The 22133-nt window shown below is 42.1% G+C and overlaps 2 protein-coding genes across 2 annotated transcripts; both read left to right on the top strand.

Moving 5' to 3' along the window:
* Positions 1–13637: 13637 nt before the first annotated feature.
* On the top strand, positions 13638–17212 carry LOC110912348 (chorismate mutase 1, chloroplastic). The gene is made up of 6 exons (XM_022157045.2): positions 13638–14103; positions 15272–15494; positions 15585–15671; positions 15757–15900; positions 16675–16767; positions 16838–17212. Exons 1-6 carry the CDS (start codon positions 13928–13930, stop codon positions 17072–17074), a joined length of 960 nt encoding a protein of 319 aa, XP_022012737.1. The 5' UTR covers positions 13638–13927; the 3' UTR covers positions 17075–17212.
* Positions 17213–19133: 1921 nt separating this feature from the next.
* Positions 19134–21326, top strand: LOC110912349 (lamin-like protein). The gene is made up of 2 exons (XM_022157046.2): positions 19134–19379; positions 20710–21326. Exons 1-2 carry the CDS (start codon positions 19199–19201, stop codon positions 21045–21047), a joined length of 519 nt encoding a protein of 172 aa, XP_022012738.1. The 5' UTR covers positions 19134–19198; the 3' UTR covers positions 21048–21326.
* Positions 21327–22133: the final 807 nt, after the last annotated feature.

Here is a 22133-nt window from a genome sequence, read left to right as displayed (position 1 = left end):
GAGAAGAGATAGCGCGAGATATAGATGATTGTATGTTAGATATAGTGGTTGGGATTATAAGTAATTTGAATAGGAAACTCTATCGAAACTCTATCATACTCGCATCGTCCTCAATCGAAATCGAAATATCAAAAATCGTCGCATCGAACGCTCGAATCGTGCAGCTGAACGATCAGGCTACCAGCCGATCGAACAGCCAGCCGATCGGATTGCTGTCCGATCGAACAGGCTGTCCGATCGAGCTGCCTGGCCGATCGGCCAACACTTTCTTCTTATGGCATCCTATAAATACCCCTTGTCACTCTCAAACTTTCTACTTTTGGAAACCTCTGTCCGACCAGCTCGTGCTCCCCTCTTTTTCTCAGATTCCTCTTAATTCCGGTAAGATTTCGTCCTAAATCTTGTACTTTCTTGATCTACACGCACTCCTACACCTTTCTACCTTGCAAATCTTGATTTCTAACAGTGAAATCCTCAAGATTCAAGTGTTCTAGGATGATGTCACCATGGTGTTCTTGAAGAACTTCATGTTTTGGCTTCAATCCACCAAGAATCACTTGGATCTAGCCGATTTCCACATAAAAAAACAAGGATCTTTCATAGATCTAAACATTTACACGGTGAAAAGGATTAAAAGATGGTTTTCCCAACTTTCTTTCAACTCTTTTACACTCAATGCCTTCAAAACCGATAGAAACGGATTTGTGCCGACTTACAAATCACTCCGGTGGTTGCATGGCTCAAGTTCGGGATTCTATCCACGAGGTTAACCGATTTCGGGTTAAACGTTAAACTCCGTTCCGAATAGTTCACCGGCCGGATTTGGGTGGTTCCTATCTGATCAGGAGAAGCAAGTAAGAACGAGGGTTCTATGGTTTGACTCGTTGTCAAAACACCTCGATATAACGACAAATAAATCAGAACAGCCAAGTGTTAGATGAACAGGCCGACCAGGTCAGGATGCTGACCGATCGGACTGCTGTCCGAACAGACAGCCAGCGGATCAGACAATCAGTCGATCGACTGGCCAGCCGATCGGCTAACACATGGCCCCACACTTAATCAATTTTTGAAGAACTAGTATTGAACGAACAGCTGTTCGATCGGACTACCATCCGATCGGATTACTCTTCGGATCATGAGATACTATACTTCAACACTTAATCGATTTTCAACATGTTCAATGCACTAGGATTGCCACCCGATCGAACTACTGTCCGATCGAGTGACCTTTTGCTGAGAACATGTTCTCCCTTGAAGTATTAACCGATCGGGCTGCCGGCCGATCGAACGACCGTCCGATCGACCGACCTGAAAGGTAAAGATACTTCAATATTTTCAAATACTACAACGAAAACTTCAAAGGTCAAACCAGCATACACAAACACATCCTCCTCAAAGGAAGAAACAATCCACTCGAACAGCCATCCGATCGGCCTATCGACCGACCGGACAGCTGTCCGAACGGACTGCCAACCGAACGGTCAGCCGTCCGATCGGACTACCGTCCGATCGACCAGTTGTCTGACCCTCCGACACTTGTTTTCCGTTTTACGCGTTGCTTATCGTTATGCTATCCAACTATTCAGGCTAACCCTACTCTCAAGTGCTTCCTTCAATCCATCAATCACTGTGAGTATACTCGATCCCTTTTTGCTTTTAGCACTTTTGGGTGTTACATACGTTACTTATTCTAAATCACACTCGAACACACTACTCAATTACTTTAAACGCTAACCGTTATCACATGTATTACGTGACTAAATGAATGTTTGTTGTTATGTTTACACGTGGAATACTGTCTACCTGCCTTAACGACGATAGTACTATAGTTTGGACTCGGCACCCATTCACACGGGGGTTGTTAAGGACAATTACTTGCATGGATTACGGTGGTAATCGTGTATTGCGAACTGCCTCGGGCAGTCAACCCGCAGTCATTGGTATTGATAGACCCATGTCAATAATTAACATGCTTCGTTTTCCCCTGTGTACGTCCTGGTTATGCGTAAACTATTTCGAACTCTATTATGCTATTATCAAACTTGTATGCTCACCTTTACATTTTATGTATTGACTTTATTTTAACGTATGTGACAGGTGTTTAAGATGCTTATCTGCTAGGAAGGCGAAGTTAGAATAAAAGTCTAGAGCATAGTTGTCTGTAGACCTTGCAGCTTGAGTCTCTAGACATAGATAAACAATATTTATATTTCAATCTGAGTTGTCGGAACAGAATATTTGCCTGGATCTTATCTGTAATAATTTGTTTGCTATTTGAGGTACGGTATGGGACGTATTATATAAATTGAATAGTAATGATAATTGTTATGGAAACTTCTGGACAATCTGTTTCGCTCAGTGCCATGCCCCGATGATTCCGCCATCGGTTGGGGTGTGACAATAAACTTGTCATTAACTTCGAACGAGCCTATCCTTAACATGTATAGCGCTAAAGGAGTAACGCACCGCCCGTGAACGTAAGGTCATGTTAAGTCTGTAATTATTTGCGTTAAACCTTGGGTTGACTCGTTATTCACATGCCAGTTTAATGTTAATCTTGATAACTAGTTTGCTATGTGGATTTGTTTAAACTTTATTACTTATGCTATGTATCAAAACTTGTATACTCGCCAATACCTTTGTATTTAACCATGTATTTTTAACATATTGCAGGATGATGATGATATTATAATGGGCGTAGCAACGATGCTTTAGATACATATCTAAAGTTAATTAGATTATGTTGTTGTATCAAATCTTGTACTATGTTGTATTTTGTTTCGTTGTTGTATTTGAACTTATGTTGTATTTGAAATTTCCAAGTATTGTAATGTGACAAGTTGTTATGAAATGAAATCAGTTTGCTTAAATTATTATCGCTTTTAGTGTTATGTTGCAATGAGCAATCTCGTTCGTCTCACTCCGATGTTTTCGCCATCGTTTGGGGTGTGACATGCTCGCTCGACTTCGACTCGGTTGAAAAAACTCTCGGTTCGGTTCGGTTTGTAAACGAACCGAGCACGAGTAAAGGTCTGATCGGTTTGGTTTAACTCGTGAACATCCCTTTATTGAGTGTAATTGTCACACCCCCAAAATCCACCCGCGGAGTACCACCGCTTGGAGGCGTGACATGACCAGGATCAAGCCACCAATCATATTGAACATGTAAATAAGTAGTAATAGTTATCCATCAATACGAAAGGTGTTTATCAAAACCAACATAATCAAGTGTAGCGGAAGCATAAATGTAAAAACCCAAACATAAGTATTAAGTGTGTATTGTCATAAACGTTTAATAAGCATTCACGTTCCATGCCCACAACGACCTGCTCCTCCTTGTGCAAGATCCATAAGTACCTAAGGTCCTGCAAGGCATGCAGCAGAGAGTCAACAACTAGTTGAGCGAGTTCACAGTTAACAGTTCAGTAATAGTATAGTGTGAGTAGTAGTATGTTCGTTCGTTATGTCATATATCGTATCAGTTTCCATCGCGGCCTCCCAGGCAGGTATGCGAAGATATTAGGGGATGTTCCTCCCAAGTATTCTAGACTAGGTTTATTCGTATCGCGGCCCCCCAGGCAGGTGTGCGAAGATTAGTAAATTTAGTTCGCGGCCTTCCTAAGGCAGGTTTGCGAAGTCAGTCATAATATCGCGGCCAACCCTTGGCAGGTGTGCGAAGATCAGTTCAATAAGTGTTACTAGTCTAGTCGTATCTTGTCGTCAGGTTCTATCATCCGAGTATATACAATAAGTCATCCAATCCCATTCCCACCCGGGAACCCATGCCTTGGCTGTGTGAACTCACCTTGGTTTGCTCGGCAGATACACAGAAAGTTCGAGTAAGCTATAGGGTGATCAACCACGTCCTAGCATGGTTATCATACAAGTCAGGTTCGTATTCGAATATAGCACATAGGTTCTACACGTATTGTGGCAAATGTAATCATGGCATACACAAGTATTCATAGCAGTCCAATAGCAGTCACGTAAACAAGTCCAAGTATCCGGCCCAAATCAATTGGGCTCGTGACAGTGCAAGTCCAATAATAATGTGCAAGTGTTCACGGTCTCGAGTCGAGACTAACGATCCCGAGTCGAGACTAAGCGGTCTCGAGTTGTACTGGTTTCGAGGTCTCGAGTCGCAACAAGGGAGGTCTCGAGTTGTCATGGTCTGGTCGAGACTTCACGGTCTCGAGTCGCAACCGGACTCGTAACGCTGGTCTCGAGTTGTGCTGTTTGTGTACGAGTGTTGTGGTCTCGAGTCGAGACTAAGGGTTCTCGACTCGCAACCCTGGTCGAGACAAGCAATTTGTAACAGCTTTCCATAATTCCAGTTTATCAATTCCGTAATGTTAGCAAACAGATTTGGCAGTTTCACAATCAGATCAAATCAACAACATTCACAGTTTCATAGCATCTTCAAACATGTTCATATACGTTCATATCATATTCAAGAACAACCATTTACCAACATGCAGAACATATGGTCGGATTCATGTGATTAACCAAGTTATAATTATCATGCAACCAAATTCATATTTGCAAAACAAAATCATCACCGTCGGTTAGCAAGCATATAATCGGACCACTTTACAACAAAAACAATAACAATAACAATAACAATAGCCTCCGATCCGGTTATCATGCATTCATAATATTATACAATATATGATTCGAGTCACTAGTATAAACCCTAACCGATCATGTGACCCGATCAATAATATCATCACATAAGTATTCATATAAAACACGTAATCGGTAAACATACTACTAACCGAGATGAGAAAAGAGTGATCCGAATCCCAAAAGCTTCGTTGGAAAGGGGGTGTTCGGCTGCCTTGGTTCCGAGTCGAGAGAGAGAGTGTGTTCTAGGGTTTGTGTGTGTGAGGATGTTTTGTAAAAGTGTGAGATAGTTACCACATCTCAAAGTTTATGCGATTAGGGGATGGGCCGAACCCTCCCTTGGGCTGCCCCATGGTCTCGAGTCGGATGTGTGTGGCCCGAATGGGCTTGTGTAGTCGAGTGGGTCACGCAAGCATATAAATAAACATTCACAATTTCACACAAGGCACGTATAACATGTTATTCAAATAGAGTTCACATAATCACGTAACGTTACACAAAAGTAGGTTCGAAATACGGGTTGTCACATTATCCCCCACTTAAAAGAAATTTCGTCCCGAAATTTGGTACGCACTCACTGAGGAAGCTAGGTAAGTTGTATAGGTAAGTTGTATCGTTCACTGGTTTTCCTTGGGTGTCACATCCTCCCCCCGTTGATCTGGAATTTCGTCCCGAAATTCCGCAGTAGTAGCTTCAGCCTCAGTAGTGGTTGCATTGGTTCCGAATAACTGGGGATACTTTTCTGTCATCTGGTCTTCGCGTTCCCAGGTGTACTCTGGGCCACGTCGGGAGTTCCAACGAACTCGAACAAGAGGGATTCTCTTGTTTTTGAGGACCTTAACATCCCGGTCCGTGATTTCAACTGGTTCCTCGACGAAGTGCAGCTGTTCGTCGATAGTGAGTTCTTTCAAAGGAATTACGAGGGTCTCGTCTGACAAGCATTTCTTCAGATTCGACACGTGAAAAACGTTGTGAACTGCCCCGAGTTCTGCTGGTAGGTTTAGTCTGTAGGCTACTTTGCCTATTTTCTCAATGATTTCGAATGGTCCGACATACCGTGGATTGAGCTTGCCTCGTTTGCCAAAACGAACCACACCCTTCCAGGGTGAGACTTTAAGTAATACCCGGTCCCTGACCTGAAATTCCAATGGCTTCCTACGCTTATCCGCGTAGCTTTTCTGACGGTCGCGTGCTGCCGCCATGCGTTGCCTTATCTGTGCAATCTTTTCCGTGGTGTCCACTAGAAGTTCTGGACCCGTGATCTGACTATCCCCCACCTCTGCCCAACAGAGAGGTGACCGGCATTTACGCCCGTACAATGCCTCGAATGGAGCGGCTTGGATGCTGGTGTGATAGCTGTTATTGTACGAAAACTCCACTAAAGGGAGATGCTTTTCCCAGCCGTTGCCGAAATCGATAACACATGCCCGAAGCATGTCTTCTAGAGTTTGAATCGTGCATTCAGACTGTCCATCCGTCTGAGGGTGATATGCTGTGCTCATGTCTAGCTGTGAGCCAAAAGCTTTGTGCATTGCTTGCCATAGCTCTGAAGTGAATCGTGCATCGCGATCCGAAATGATAGAGGTGGGCACCCCATGCCTTGAGACTACTTCTTTCAAGTATATGTCTGCAAGTGTGGAAAACTTGTCCGTTTCTTTGATTGCCAAGAAGTGAGCAGACTTGGTGAGTCGATCCACGATCACCCAAATAGTATCGTTCCCACGCTGAGATCTAGGCAGGCCTGTAACAAAATCCATGGAAATTTCCTCCCATTTCCACTGTGGTATCTTTGGTTGCTGAAGTAAGCCTGCTGGTTTCTGATATTCTGCCTTGACTCTTGCACAGGTCAAGCATTTGCCGACATAAGTGGCAATGTGGGCCTTCATGCCAGGCCACCAATACGTAGTTCTGATGTCGTGGTACATCTTATCCAAACCTGGATGTATAGAGTAGCGAGACTTGTGTGCTTCATCCATCACAAGCTCTCGTAAACCGCCATAAAGTGGGACCCAAATACGCCCCGTTACGTAGTAGGCACCGTCTTCCTTCTGTTCTAATCGTTGCCTCGAGCCACGTAGGGCTTCAGCCTTGACGTTTTCTGGTTTCAATGTTTCTACCTGAGCATCTCGTATCTGTGCAGGAAGACTAGACTGAATGGTGAGCTGTAAGGCTCGTACACGCCTAGGTGCAGTATCTTTTCGACTGAGAGCGTCAGCCACAACATTGGCTTTGCCTGGATGGTACTTGATAGCGCATTCGTAATCATTAAGTAGTTCAACCCATCGACGTTGACGCATGTTCAAATCCTTTTGCTTAAGGATATGCTCGAGACTCCTGTGGTCGGTGTAAATAGTGCACTTGGTACCGTACAGGTAGTGTCGCCATATCTTAAGCGCGAAAACAACAGCTCCCAGCTCTAAATCGTGCGTCGTGTAGTTCCGTTCATGAACCTTGAGTTGCCGCGAAGCGTAGGCAATAACTTTATCCCGTTGCATCAATACACATCCAAGACCCTGAATGGATGCATCACAGTAAACCACGAAGTCGTCTGTGCCCTCTGGCAATGAGAGGATAGGTGCACTGCAAAGTCTATCCTTTAAGTGCTGAAAAGCAGTTTCCTGAGTATTACCCCAACGGTAGGTGACACCCTTCTGTGTCAGTAGTGTAAGCGGCTGAGCAATCTTTGAGAAATCCTTGATGAACCGTCTGTAGTATCCCGCCAAACCCAAGAATTGGCGTATTTCCGTTGGTGTACGCGGTGCAGGCCAGTTCCTGATCGAATCCACCTTGGATGGATCAACACGAATCCCATCCTTGTTTACTACGTGGCCTAGGAAATGGACTTCACGAAGCCAGAAGTCACATTTCGAGAACTTAGCGTACAGTTGTTCCTTTCGAAGGAGTTCCAAGATAAGACGTAAGTGTTGCTCGTGTTCCTCCTGACTCTTGGAGTAGATCAGAATGTCGTCAATAAACACTATCACAAATTTGTCTAAGTAGGGTTTGCACACCCTGTTCATAAGGTCCATAAATACGGCAGGCGCGTTTGTTAACCCGAATGGCATGACAAGAAACTCGTAGTGACTGTAGCGAGTTCTGAATGCGGTTTTGGAGACGTCCTCCTCTCGGACTCTCAACTGATGGTAACCCGACCTTAAGTCTATCTTGGAGTAGTAGCACGACCCTTGCAACTGGTCGAATAAGTCGTCTATGCGGGGAAGAGGATAACGGTTCTTCACCGTCACCTTGTTGAGTTCTCGGTAGTCTATGCACATCCTGAAGGTACCGTCCTTCTTTTTCACGAATAACACTGGAGCTCCCCAAGGCGATGAGCTTGGACGAATAAAGCCCTTTTCCAAGAGCTCTTGTAGCTGCTTCGACAGTTCTTCCAGTTCAGTTGGAGCTAAACGATACGGTGCTCGAGCTATAGGTGCTGCTCCTGGTGCGAGCTCGATCTGAAATTCGACCTGACGATGAGGCGGTAAGCCAGGTAAATCTTCAGGGAACACCTGAGGAAAATCGCGTACAACTGGAATATCCTCCAACTTCTTTTCTTTCGCTGATGTGTCAGTAACAAGTGCCAGAATGGCAGTGTGACCCTTTCGCAAACACTTCTGAGCCTTTAGGAAAGAGATGATGCCAACCACAGCACCACTCTTGTCGCCTTGAACTTCAAGGGGTTCTTGACCAGAACGAGGAATACGTACGATCTTCTCGCTGCATAAGATCTCTGCCTGATGTTGGGATAACCAATCCATCCCTATAACGATATCGAAGCTTCCCAAGACTATGGGAATAAGGTCGATGGAGAACGCTTGACCGGCTAAGACAATATTACAACCCCTGACTACATGCGTGGCTTCTAGACTCTTACCATTAGCTAACTCTACTACATGTTTGGCGTTTAGAAGTGTGGGTGTACGTTTTAACAATTTACTCACTTTTAACGATATATAACTTGTATCCGCACCCGAATCAAATAAGACAGTAACATAAATATCGTCGAGAAGAAACTTACCCATAACCACATTGGGATCATTCCTTGCGTCACCCTGACCCAGCACGAAAGCACGACCCCTAGCTTCGTTGCCGTTGTTGTTGTTTCCCCCGTTGTTGTTGTTTCCGTTGCCCTGGTTATTGTTGTTGCGATTTTGGTTCTGGTTCAATTGAGGGCAATCATGTTTGTAGTGGCCTTCAGCACCACACTGGAAACATCCCCGGTTTCCACGCTGTGGCTGCTGCTGCTGGTTCTGTGGAGCTGGCGGTGGGAGTTGCTGGTTCTGATTTGCTGGTCGCGCACTTCTACAATCCTTGGCCTCATGACCCATCTTGAGGCATCTTTGATAACGTTCCCTGCGACATCTTCCACTGTGGTGTTTGTTACACCTACTACACCATGGGTGATTTCCCCGATATCCACCCTGTCCCTGACTGCCTGATGATTGCGGATTCGGACTCTGGTAGTCATTTGTCTTGCGCTGCTGTGCTTGAGACTGAACAGAGACTGATCCCTTGCTGGAATTCCCCTCCCATTTTCTCTTGTTGTCACTGGGAGTAGCAGAAGTAGTGACAGCAGTAGTGGTAGCACTGATGCGTTTGGGCAGCTTGTTCTGTTCCACCGCCTGATCCGTAAGACGCTGAATGTCTTGGATGTTGTCGAGGTTTGCCGATGTAACATGGCTCTGAATCTCTGAGGCTAGACCCTTGAGGTACAATTCGATACGCTTGATTGGAGGGTCCACCATGGTTGGACACAAGATGGCCAGTTCGTTCGACCGTTTCGTGTAGGCTTCAATTTCTGACCCCGTCATTTTCAGGTGGTAAAACTCATCCTCCAACTTGTGGATGTCATCACGCGTGCAGTATTCTCGTTTGATGAGTTCCTTAAAATCGTTCCAAGGTGTGGCGTTAGCAGCTGCCAACCCTAGAATCTGAACTTGCGCGTTCCACCAGGTTAGCGCGATTCCTTCCAACGTACTAGTGGCGTACTTGACCCTGCGAGCCTCAGGGCATTCACACATCTCGAACACTGACTCGAGCTTCTCAAACCAATGGAGTAGTCCCACTGCTCCTTCCGTGCCACTAAACGTACTTGGACGACAGTCCATGAAGTTCTTGAAAGTGCAACCTGGTTGCGGTGCGTGCTGACCTCCTGCTTGTGCGGCTGCAAATGCCGCAGCAACTTGTTCGTTAATGAGAGCCGTCAACTGGGCTTGAGTCATGTTAATTCGTCCAGACATGATCTTCATAGCGAAGATAACATCGGTAAGAGAGAGGTTCGCGTAAAGTGCGATGACAGAAGAGTGTAAGCACATAGGTATTCTCATGCAATAGTGTCATGTGTATCCAGGCATACTACGAGCAAAGTTCTATATAGTTCTAGCATGTAGGCAATAAACATAAACCATGTTACCTAGGATGTCGAGTCTTGCACGTGGAGCGAAGCGTCGTTGTGGATCGTTGAGAGCACTGTTCTGGTTATAGTCTGGTTTTAATAAAATGTTTTCCCATATTAAAACCAAGTTCTCTATAACCTGGCTCTGATACCAATATGTCACACCCCCAAAATCCACCCGCGGAGTACCACCGCTTGGAGGCGTAACATGACCAGGATCAAGCCACCAATCATATTGAACATGTAAATAAGTAGTAATAGTTATCCATCAATACGAAAGGTGTTTATCAAAACCAACATAATCAAGTGTAGCGGAAGCATAAATGTAAAAATCCAAACATAAGTATTAAGTGTGTATTGTCATAAACGTTTAATAAGCATTCACGTTCCATGCCCACAACGACGTGCTCCTCCTTGTGCAAGCTCCATAAGTACCTAAGGTCCTGCAAGGCATGCAGCAGAGAGTCAACAACTAGTTGAGCGAGTTCACAGTTAACAGTTCAGTAATAGTATAGTGTGAGTAGTAGTATGTTCGTTCGTTATGTCATATATCGTATCAGTTTCCATCGCGGCCTCCCAGGCAGGTATGCGAAGATATTAGGGGATGTTCCTCCCAAGTATTCTAGACTAGGTTTATTCGTATCGCGGCCCCCCAGGCAGGTGTGCGAAGATTAGTAAATTTAGTTCGCGGCCTTCCTAAGGCAGGTTTGCGAAGTCAGTCATAATATCGCGGCCAACCCTTGGCAGGTGTGCGAAGATCAGTTCAATAAGTGTTACTAGTCTAGTCGTATCTTGTCGTTAGGTTCTATCATCCGAGTATATACAATAAGTCATCCAATCCCATTCCCACCCGGGAACCCATGCCTTGGTTGTGTGAACTCACCTTGGTTTGCTCGGCAGATACACAGAAAGTTCGAGTAAGCTATAGGGTGATCAACCACGTCCTAGCATGGTTATCATACAAGTCAGGTTCGTATTCGAATATAGCACATAGGTTCTACACGTATTGTGGAAAATGTAATCATGGCATACACAAGTATTCATAGCAGTCCAATAGCAGTCACGTAAACAAGTCCAAGTATCCGGCCCAAATCAATTGGGCTCGTGACAGTGCAAGTCCAATAATAATGTGCAAGTGTTCACGGTCTCGAGTCGAGACTAACGATCCCGAGTCGAGACTAAGCGGTCTCGAGTTGTACTGGTTTCGAGGTCTCGAGTCGCAACAAGGGAGGTCTCGAGTTGTCATGGTCTGGACGAGACTTCACGGTCTCGAGTCGCAACCGGACTCGTAACGCTGGTCTCGAGTTGTGCTGTTTGTGTACGAGTGTTGTGGTCTCGAGTCGAGACTAAGGGTTCTCGACTCGCAACCCTGGTCGAGACAAGCAATTTGTAACAGCTTTCCATAATTCCAGTTTATCAATTTCGTAATGTTAGCAAACAGATTTGGCAGTTTCACAATCAGATCAAATCAACAACATTCACAGTTTCATAGCATCTTCAAACATGTTCATATACGTTCATATCATATTCAAGAACAACCATTTACCAACATGCAGAACATATGGTCGGATTCATGTGATTAGCCAAGTTATAATTATCATGCAACCAAATTCATATTTGCAAAACAAAATCATCACCGTCGGTTAACAAGCATATAATCGGACCACTTTACAACAAAAACAATAACAATAACAATAACAATAGCCTCCGATCCGGTTATCATGCATTCATAATATTATACAATATATGATTCGAGTCACTAGTATAAACCCTAACCGATCATGTGACCCGATCAATAATATCATCACATAAGTATTCATATAAAACACGTAATCGGTAAACATACTACTAACCGAGATGAGAAAAGAGTGATCCGAATCCCAAAAGCTTCGTTGGAAAGGGGGTGTTCGGCTGCCTTGGTTCCGAGTCGAGAGAGAGTGTGTTCTAGGGTTTATGTGTGTGAGGATGTTTTGTAAAAGTGTGAGATAGTTACCACATCTCAAAGTTTATGCGATTAGGGGATGGGCCGAACCCTCCCTTGGGCTGCCCCATGGTCTCGAGTCGGATGTGTGTGGCCCGAATGGGCTTGTGTAGTCGAGTGGGTCACGCAAGCATATAAACAAACATTCACAATTTCACACAAGGCACGTATAACATGTTATTCAAATAGAGTTCACATAATCACGTAACGTTACACAAAAGTAGGTTCGAAATACGGGTTGTCACAGTAATGATCCAAACCTGGGAAAAAGTGGGGGTATTCAAAGTTGGAATATTGGATCATGACGGTTAAACTCGAGAAAATATCTGAGGATGCCGATCGCTACTGACGTTCCACTTTTATACGAGGCCCATCAACAAATACACGGGTTTCCCAGGATGTTGGGAAGTCTTGATTGCACACATTGGGAGTGGGCGGCATGTCCAACCGTTTGGAAAGGATAACACCATCGTGGTGGCCACGATGGTCCATACCTAATACTACAAGCGGTTGCGTCTCAAGATTTATGGATTTGGCATGCGTTCTTTTGCATGGCCGGTGCAAATAATGATATCGTTGTTTTACATTCGTCGGGTCTTTTCGACGATGTCATAGATGATGTTGCACCAAATACTTCATTCTATGCAAATGATGTGGAGTATCAGTATAAGTATTATCTTGTCAACGGTATTTATCCGGAGTGGGCTACGTTGGTGAAAACTTTTTCGCGTCCAGACGACGAGAAACAATTGCATTACAAGAAAAAACATGAGACGACAAGAAAAGATGTCGAGTGGGCTTTCGGTGTATTAATAAAGAGATGGTTTATCATTGTCCAACCGTCGAGGATACTTGAAAAACGTAAAATGAGAAACATCATGTATACGTGCATCATCTTGCATAACATGATATTGGAGGAACCAGACATAGCCTTTTGTGCCGAGAGTTATGATGAAGGTAACCAACCGACGAACCTACTACTAACCTACGCTCAGAAAGAAGTTGTCTGAGCGAAAATACGTGACAGTGACACACACCTTAATCTTCGAACTGATCTGACCAAGCACATATGGTTTGATCGTGGACAGAGAGACGATGGCTAGTGAAGATTTAGGTGTGTATTTTTCTAGGTTTGTATTTTTATTTTTTTAAGTGACACTGTACTTTTTTATTTAAATTATGTTCTTGTATTTTATTCATGTTATTTAAATTTAATTAAAAAAATCATTAAGTAATGATGATGAGAGCTTTAAACTATTGCAAAGATGTTAAATGAAGATGCTTTAAAGCCTCCCCATATGAGGTGTCGCTGACTTGGCATTATAAAGCCTCTAGGGGCTTTATACCACACCATCCAGCCTTAGGCCATTCGTAACGGTTAATGCCCCATAATAGGCATTTTCTGCCGCATCAACATCATAATTCCCTTAAAAAATTTATGTAATGGCTAACGCCCATTAATGCACTCATTCTATCATTATTTTCCAATTTTTTTTCTCATCGGACATTATACTAGAAGTGCTCATCCCTTTTCATGTCCCTATAAAACCCACAAAAGTGGTGTTGGGGGCATTGTGGTGTTGAGGACATTATCAAACCACAAATGAACGCTCTAAATAGGTCCTGGGTTCGATTCTTCTAAGGGGGCTTTTCTGGGTTTACTGGATTTCCTCTTGAATTGTTGTATAGTGGAGATGGATATGATTGGGTGGTTTCACTCGTGACACGATGATATTCGAGTGGTCCGTCGGTGATCCAAATTTTCTGAAAAAAAAAAAGAATTTGAGTCCGGTGTTTCCAAACCCGACCGTTAGTTTCTACATAACCCCACCAAGATTCCGTGATCCCACCCACAGCTGAAAATCCTTAAAGATCTGTTGATTGTCTTCTCTGTACGTGATTCACTTGTTTGTTGTTCAATTTCAATGGAAGCTACCCTACTAAGATCCCCCTTTTCTCCCTTCATCTCCAAAGCCCATTTCCCCAAACCATTCGCTACATTTCGGCCTCCAATGTGGAAGAATTGGAACCTGCAGACCCCCAATTTAGGGTTTTTGAAGACCGGTCTTCAATCTGTTCAGGCATCTGCTACTTCATTCGGGTAGTTATTCATCAATCTTTTTTATAGGAATTAATTCTTGATTTGATTTTGGGGTTTTATAAGTAGTGTATTTTTCAAATTGACATAAATATTTGAGGGTTATTTTCAGTTTAATCCTGAAATGTTCACATGATGATAGTACACTATTTGGATGGGTAAATCGTATTTAAAAGACTTTTCTGACCATCAATTTTCGAGTGGATAATGGATAAATTCTGACCATCAAAGTCAAACTTTGACTTTTCAATATGGGTTTGTAAGTAGAATTAAGGAGTAGATTAGTTTGCTATTCGGAATAGAAAAAAAAAGAAAGAAACTAAATATGTTTGCATGAAAAGTGGATTATCTTCCATCCCATTATACTTATGTGTTGTGTCTTTATTAAAAAGTGAAAAAGTGAGTGCCACATAGGTAGGTATGGGGATCTCATTAACTTTCCCGTCAAAACTGTGTAATGATTTAACTGAAAACACAACTATTTTTCTCTCTTTTTCAAGGCCCCTTAAAAGTGAAAAAAGTGTATCCCGATGTGGTGAATTTCGCCAGTAGCTCATTTTAAGGATTCGTTAGCCGTTCAAAAAAAAAAAAAAAGTGAAAAAGTGAGGGCCAAGTAGGTAGGCATGCGGCTCTCACTAAATTTTCCGTCAAAACTGTGTAATGGTTTAAGTAAAAACACAACTACTTTTCTATCTCTTTTTCAAGGCCCCCTTGAAAGTTAAAAAAGTGAAAAAGTGAGTGCCAAGTAGGTAGGCATGGGGCTCTCACTAACTTTTCCGTCAAAAACTTTGTAATGGTTTAACTAAAAACACAACTATTTTTCTCTCTCTTTTTCAAGGCCCCCCTTAACGCCAACTTGGCATGGTGTTTGGCGCCCCTGGTGTTGATGTGGACATGGGCGCCAACCCCCTACAGACAGTCTTAGGCCTATATCGTGTGTGTCTAAATGCGACGATCAAGGCGTGCCATTTGGCATTCCCCACAAGTAGAGACAGATTTGCCTCGTTTAATGTTGATTTGGGTTTTTGTTTTGTTCCGAACGGGTCAAAGTTAACATATTAGCTAAAGAAAAAGAGAACGAGTCAAACAAGTTTAAATTAGCCCAAAGTCTTTTCCCAATGCTGCGCATGCGTCGCATCATTTTATAAAAAATTAACATCTTTTCTTGTAGGTCAAAGAGCGAGACTAGGGTGGATGAGAGCGAGGTCTATACTCTTGATGGTATTAGAAGTTCTTTAATTCGACAGGAAGATAGCATTATATTTAGTCTTTTGGAAAGAGCACAATATTGTTACAACGAGGACGCATATGACCCTAATGCTTTCTTCATGGATGGCTTCCAGGGTTCTTTGGTCGAGTTTATGGTCAAAGAAACCGAAAAGGTCTATGCTCAGGTAATTCAAACCACAAACTGACATTGTCATTACATATAGATTATCATTATATCAAGTCATTGTATAAACATAACTGCCGTTTTTTAACAGGTTGGAAGATACATGAGTCCTGATGAGCATCCATTCTTCCCAAATGACTTACCTGACCCGTTGTTACCACCTTTGCAGTACCCTCAGGTAACGAGGGTTACGTAATCGGTTTACTGTTTATTTATGTTTAGATATGTACTTAAATCAGTTTTCTTTATATCATGATATGTAGGTGTTGCATTCTTGTGCTAATGATATTAATATTAACAACAAAGTATGGGATATATACTTTAAAGACCTTCTCCCTAGGCTAGTCAAAGAAGGAAATGATGGTAATTGCGGATCAGCAGCCACATGTGACTCCAACTGCTTGCAGGTACACGTTTAAAGGATGCCGTAAGAACTAAGAATTATCTTTTTCTTCGTAAGTGGGTCAATTATATATTATTGTCAGCATACCTCATCATCATACTCAGTAAATCCCACCAACAGCAAAGCAAAGGTAGGGTCTGAGGAGGGTAAGATGTAGACAGTCTTGCCTCTACCCCGTAGAAATAGAGAGACTGCTTCCAGTGAGACCCCCAGCTCGATAGTAGTTTTGCATCAAGCCTTGGAAACAAGACACATAACACTCTGCAATCGGGGCAAAGACCGATTAGCGCATTACCCTTTTGTCTTTCAGCTATCAACGCCACCACATGATGCATGATTAACCGTCCTTAGCTTTTAACGATATTTTCACGAAATTAGTAAAATAACGTTAAAATTAGTGCACTTTCACTTTTGCCCCCCGATGGCCCACACATATATACATTATATGCGCATACCGCAAGCGAGGCGGATTGTCAGCATACCTACACTATAGAAATCCATTCTCTAAAATGAGGAGTTGGTGGTGGCGACAAACTTTGGTCGTGGGTGGTGCTGACCCGTTTTAAATTAGCAAGTTTTATTAGAATGGTCTGTTTTGACCCATTGTTTAATTTGAGTAGACCCAAATTGACCGTTGTTTAATTTGAGCGGATCCAGATGAACCCGTATAATGAATGGGTCGGAATAATTCAAAACACTTTAATATATTTAGCTACTAAACAAGTTAGATTACGTTTATGTTCAAAAAAGTGTAAGGCAAGGTATATATTTTTTACAGGCTCTCTCTAAAAGAATTCACTATGGTAAGTTTGTAGCCGAAGCCAAATTCCGAGCTTCACCTGCTGATTATGAAGCTGCCATTAAAGCACAAGTAAGAATTAATCTCTTATGCACAACCAAAGTACTTACATTTCAGTTTCATACAGTAATTATATTTGCAGGACAGAGAAAAGCTAATGAATTTGTTAACGTACCCGGCTGTGGAAGATGCAATTAAGAATAGAGTGAAAACTAAAACCATGACTTTCGGGCAAGTGGTGAGGGTCGGGTTTGGGGAAGACGCGACAGAACCGGTGTACAAAATAAACCCGAGCTTGGTTGCGGATGTTTACGGGGAGTGGATCATGCCGTTGACTAAGGAAGTGCAGGTGGACTACTTGTTGAGAAGACTTGATTGAGATTCAAGATTCATTGATTTTTAAGTTCATTTGTAGGAAATGAGTCACATGACAAATTTTGGAGGAAATATCTAAGATAATTGTCGTTTAACTTAATTTTTTAATAAATTTTAAATCATACTTTTTACTCGTTTTAAACCAAGTTTCAACAATTCATGCAGTATTTAGGTGCAGTTTGTTTTTTAAGAGGTAAAATGTCTGCAGTATGTGGACAACATTTGTAGAAAAAGATGTCGTCTAGAAGAAGAAGAAAATTGTTTGTTTTTTTTAACGTAGTATACTAGCCATCTCATAACTGCTAGCTTTAATTTGAATAACGCAATGTGTTTCTCTGATTTGTCGTTACGCCAATTCGAACAGAACCATTAAACACATGTTATTGATGTCAACAAAACTTCACTTGAGGTTTACACCGACTAATATACAATAACATATTTAATTATTTCTAAGCGTAAACAACAATTTACATAATCAGATCTCAATACCCTATAGATGTATTTATACTTTAAAGAAATGAAGCTACTTGTATCAAATATATTAAATTAAAGTAGCTTGTTTAATAACTAAAATTAAAACTAACAATACTTAAGCTGATACATAACAAATTTGAATAGAGAATTATAAGAATCACAAAAATGTACATAACTAGAAGTGTAAATGAGTCTAACTAAAAGGTTGTGAGTTCAATCCTGCCTGATGTAAGTACTAAAGTATTTATCCCGTAAAAACTAGAATTTGATGTTAACAAGACATAACTAGAAGTGCAAACGAGCTCAACTTGTCTAGATCTCTATACATAATTGTTTTACACATCACATTTAAAGGGTGGAAGGGCCGCCTACAGTCAAACCTAAAAATTTGACCAATAGAATGATTTCATCTCATTTGAACTCACTCCAACCCAAATCAACTCTAAAGCAATAGCACACCCATCAAGTTCAACACATTACCCATTATCAAATAATATTCTGCCACATCACCATCAATACAACCTTAAACAAATACAACATTCCATCTAACAAGGGTTCACAAACCCGTGACTTAACCCGTCATCCCATCCCATAGGACTTACGGCAGTGTTCCCATGGGAGTCTAAGGAACTCGATAACCCATCTAGCTAGGTGCCCTAAATAGTAAATACGTATCCTTATAAGGGTATGTTTTAACTGTTTATTGTTTTAGTAATTTTCTCTAACTTTAAATCTAAATAAATATAAGGATGGAGGGAGTGGTCAATCGCTAGTTGAGTATTTGAGTTATTTTCTAGCCAATAATATCATCATAACATGTCAAGTCCCCATTACATTTTCCATTTTGCACTCAGTCAGTCAGTCACTGGCAATAGTCAAAACATGGAGAGTGGTAAAAAATTAAAAAAAAAATTAGGGTGGAGGGTATAGTCAATCACCCTAGGGTGTTTGAGTGAAATCCTATCCAATAATATTATGCTATGTCAACTCCCAATTCCACTCCTCATTTTGCACTCAATCAGGGGTATAGTCAATCACCCTAGGGTGTTTGAGTAGGTTAAAAAATAAAAAAAATTATGATTGGTTAAAAGGGGTTAGGACCCACCATTTTCTCAATCACTCTCTCTCTCAATCACATTCGGTGACTACACACCGATTTTGGTCACCTCTCTCCTACTCACCGAAATAGATCAACACCAGGGTATGGTCACCGAGCGGTGACTACCCCTCCCCGCATGACTCACCGAAGACTATACCCTATAACCTTATGATTGGTTAAAAAATGGTAGGGCCTACCATTAACCCCCCTCTGTCCTCCATCAATTCTCTTCCCCACATCGGTGTATACTCACCGCCCTTACTCCTCCCTGCTCACCGAAATAGAGCCGGCAAGATGAACTCCATTCACCGAAACCACATCGAGCACCCTAACACTTCCCCTTGTCACCATCATCATGTGGGCATAAAATATTTCAGCCTTCCCCCCAAAAATATACAAATATAAAACCCACACCCCAAAATTTATTATTATTATATTCCACTTAATTGAGTGACCTCCCTTTCGTGTTATAAAATCAACTACATATCCTCAGTCCTCCTCACTCACTCCATATTTCTCTCTAAAAATAAAAATAAAAGTTAGTTCACACCTTCAATGGGGCGGAGCAAATGTACGACGGCGGTGGCTCTGGCATTGTGCGCCACATTAGCGGTGATGTTGCCGGAATTAGTCGCCGGTAAACGGTACATCGTGGGAGGAAACATGGGCTGGACCACCAACTATAACTACACTCTTTGGGCCGCAAACCAAACATTCTACCGTGGTGACTGGCTCTGTAAGTGTTTCTCTCAGATCTACTATTATTGTTCTGTAATTGCTGCTTTTGTGTATGTAGAGGTTTGTTTCTGTTAATTTGAAGCTAGATCTTCGGTCATAGATGTTTGATTTTTTCATGTTCCTGTTAAATATGATTTATAATTTGCTAATTTGAGTGGAATGCTGAATATTATTAAGTTTGTGGTTTATGAATTACTCGAGATCTGCAATTGGAAATTGTAGATCTTAGTTACTTGCTATAACAACAATCGTACCCGCAGATATAGCAAAGCTATTGTTAGGGTTTGAAAGAATATGAATAAATATTACAATGTACATAAGCTTTGTTTAAGAAATTACTTGTCAAGCGATGTCATTTAGAGCGTCAGTAATGGGGTCTGTCGACCATTCGGGGACATCGCCACGGATGGTCCTGGGAAGATTTTTGTAGGTTCTATGACAGGGGGTGGGGCGGTCCAGGGGCAGTTTCTGGGCAGGCTGATGTGGAGGGGTCTGTAACCCTTTTGCATTGCATTGCAGATGCTTTTAAAACCAACTGAACTGTCCAAATCGAAGTAATTAGCCGGTTAAGTGCTTTGGTTGTTAACAGTTGGGCCGGCGGTTTTCAACTTGAAAGTGGCCGTGGAAACTAAACGGGCTTTTAACTTCTGTTGTTTTCTATTCTATATTCGGAATATGCATTTAGACTATGAGGTGTGTGTGTGTGTGGGGGGGGGGGGGGTTGGGTTGGGGGCATTGCTCGACACGTGGCGAGTGTGGGCTCCACCAGACCACCCCAAAAAAAGTGGGGTGTGGAAGCGGCGTGGCCAGGCGGCGTTGGGGTGGCATGTTGATTTTTTAAAGAAGTGGGGTGTGGAAACGGTATCTCTCACCAGCCAATCCAAGCCAGCCACCTCAGACCTCCCCCCGCCCAACGCCAGGCTTCAAAACCACGCCAGCGGGGCAACGCTGGCCCGGTGTGGTTTAGCCAGCATTGCCTGGCATCCCCCGCCCCAACCAACGCCCCACACCCACTCGTCTTATGTATATGGATAATATTTATGAATCATCTTTATCTTTCTAATAGATTAACATTTTGAACAAAGAAAAAAAGAAGGTTCAAACTCCTAGACCTCCAAAATCAAGTTGTTTTTTTGGTTTTCTATAACTGTAGTTAGCGGTTCTGTCAAAAGTTTTTTTTAGAACCAACTAGACCAGACGCTGAACACCCAACGTGTGATATAAGAACAAATATAAATATCAGCACCATATTAGTCAATTACAATCATTGTACTACATCTCAAACTAGAAACCTTTTTGGGTCTTAATAAAAGTTTCCCTCTTTGCAGTTTTCGTGTATGACCGAAACCAAAACGACATAATAGAAGTGAACAAGACCAACTACGAAACCTGCAATGCTGAGCATCCAGTTCACAACTACACAACAGGAGCCGGAAGAGATGTGGTGGAGCTCAACGTCACCCATGACCGCTACTTCATTAGTAGCAAAGGGTCCTGCTACGGCGGCATGAAACTGCACGTACATCTCTCTCGTATACCACCACCCCCACGTGCAGCCCCTATCAAGAGTGACTCTTCAACATTCACCGTTCTCAGAAGCCAGCTCGTGATCCCTGCTGTAGTCACCATCGCCGCAATATGGGACTCACTACTGCTCCGTGTCTGATGCAGTAATGTATTTGATGACAGATGGCAGACGAAATCGTTGTCATCTAGAATCGATAGGTAGGTTCTACCGCCCAAAATGGGTACACCTTGTGTTTGGGTAATACTGTTTTAATCTTTTTCAGTGGGTGTTGTATTTGTTTGTGGTTCATTATCTTTAATTTGGCCTACATTTCAAACTTGATTTGTGGGTTTGATTGTGTTGGGTGGATGAATGTAACTGAACATTGATTTACTTGGATCATTAATTTATTTATTTCACTGCGTGACTATTGACTAACGGTTCTGTTCTGTTCTGTGGCCGTGTGGTCTCTTAGCGTTTTAGCCAGTTCGACAAAAGATAAGTGGGTTGGTTGGTTGGTTTGGTCTCAATCTGGGCTTATTTTGTCATTGTATATCTTTGATTACATATGTTTTGTGTTCTTGGTTGTTGCAGTTGTCTTGAACTTTGAATTGGCAACTTGATCACTAGATTTAATTCATAACATGATCATCATATTCAAGCTTGATCTTCAATAGGGTAATATTGTTTAAGAATTTGTTAAGTTTACCACTGATATAGTTTTCGGTTCAGCACTATAGGATTTCAAGGCTTGTATATATGATAAATGTAATATGAAATTGGATGATGTATAAAAAGATATATTTTCTAGTTATGTAGATACAAACTAGATTTGATTGAGGTCTAGTATTTGTTGAAAGAATTTGTTTTAACAATTAAGGCTGTATATATTGTAATTTTCTTCCGCAATGGAATGGAGAAGAAACGTCCCCTACTTGCCATCGGACAACCATAGTAACGTCTGTCACGGATGTTAGTCTATGACTCGTATGTAGAGGTGTTTGTGGTGAAGGATGCTATAGATGTGAGAGGTCATGGACAACCACAATAACTTGTGTCACGGATGTTAGCGTTGAGCAAGCTAGTCTTTGTGACTCGTCTGTGGCGATGGATGCCGACATGGTTGGGTATTTAAAAAAAAATTAGGGTTTATTTAGTTTATATGCCTTTAAATGTTTAAAATAGATTTATAAATATTTAAAAATTTTAAAACGTTTATTAAGTAATTTATTAAGAAATTTAAAA

The sequence above is a fragment of the Helianthus annuus genome, chromosome 15, assembly GCF_002127325.2.
Source record: "Helianthus annuus cultivar XRQ/B chromosome 15, HanXRQr2.0-SUNRISE, whole genome shotgun sequence".
NCBI classification, from domain to species: Eukaryota; Viridiplantae; Streptophyta; class Magnoliopsida; order Asterales; family Asteraceae; genus Helianthus; species Helianthus annuus.
The sequence above is the reverse complement of the archived record's forward strand: the minus strand, read 5'-3'. Positions and strand labels throughout refer to the sequence as shown.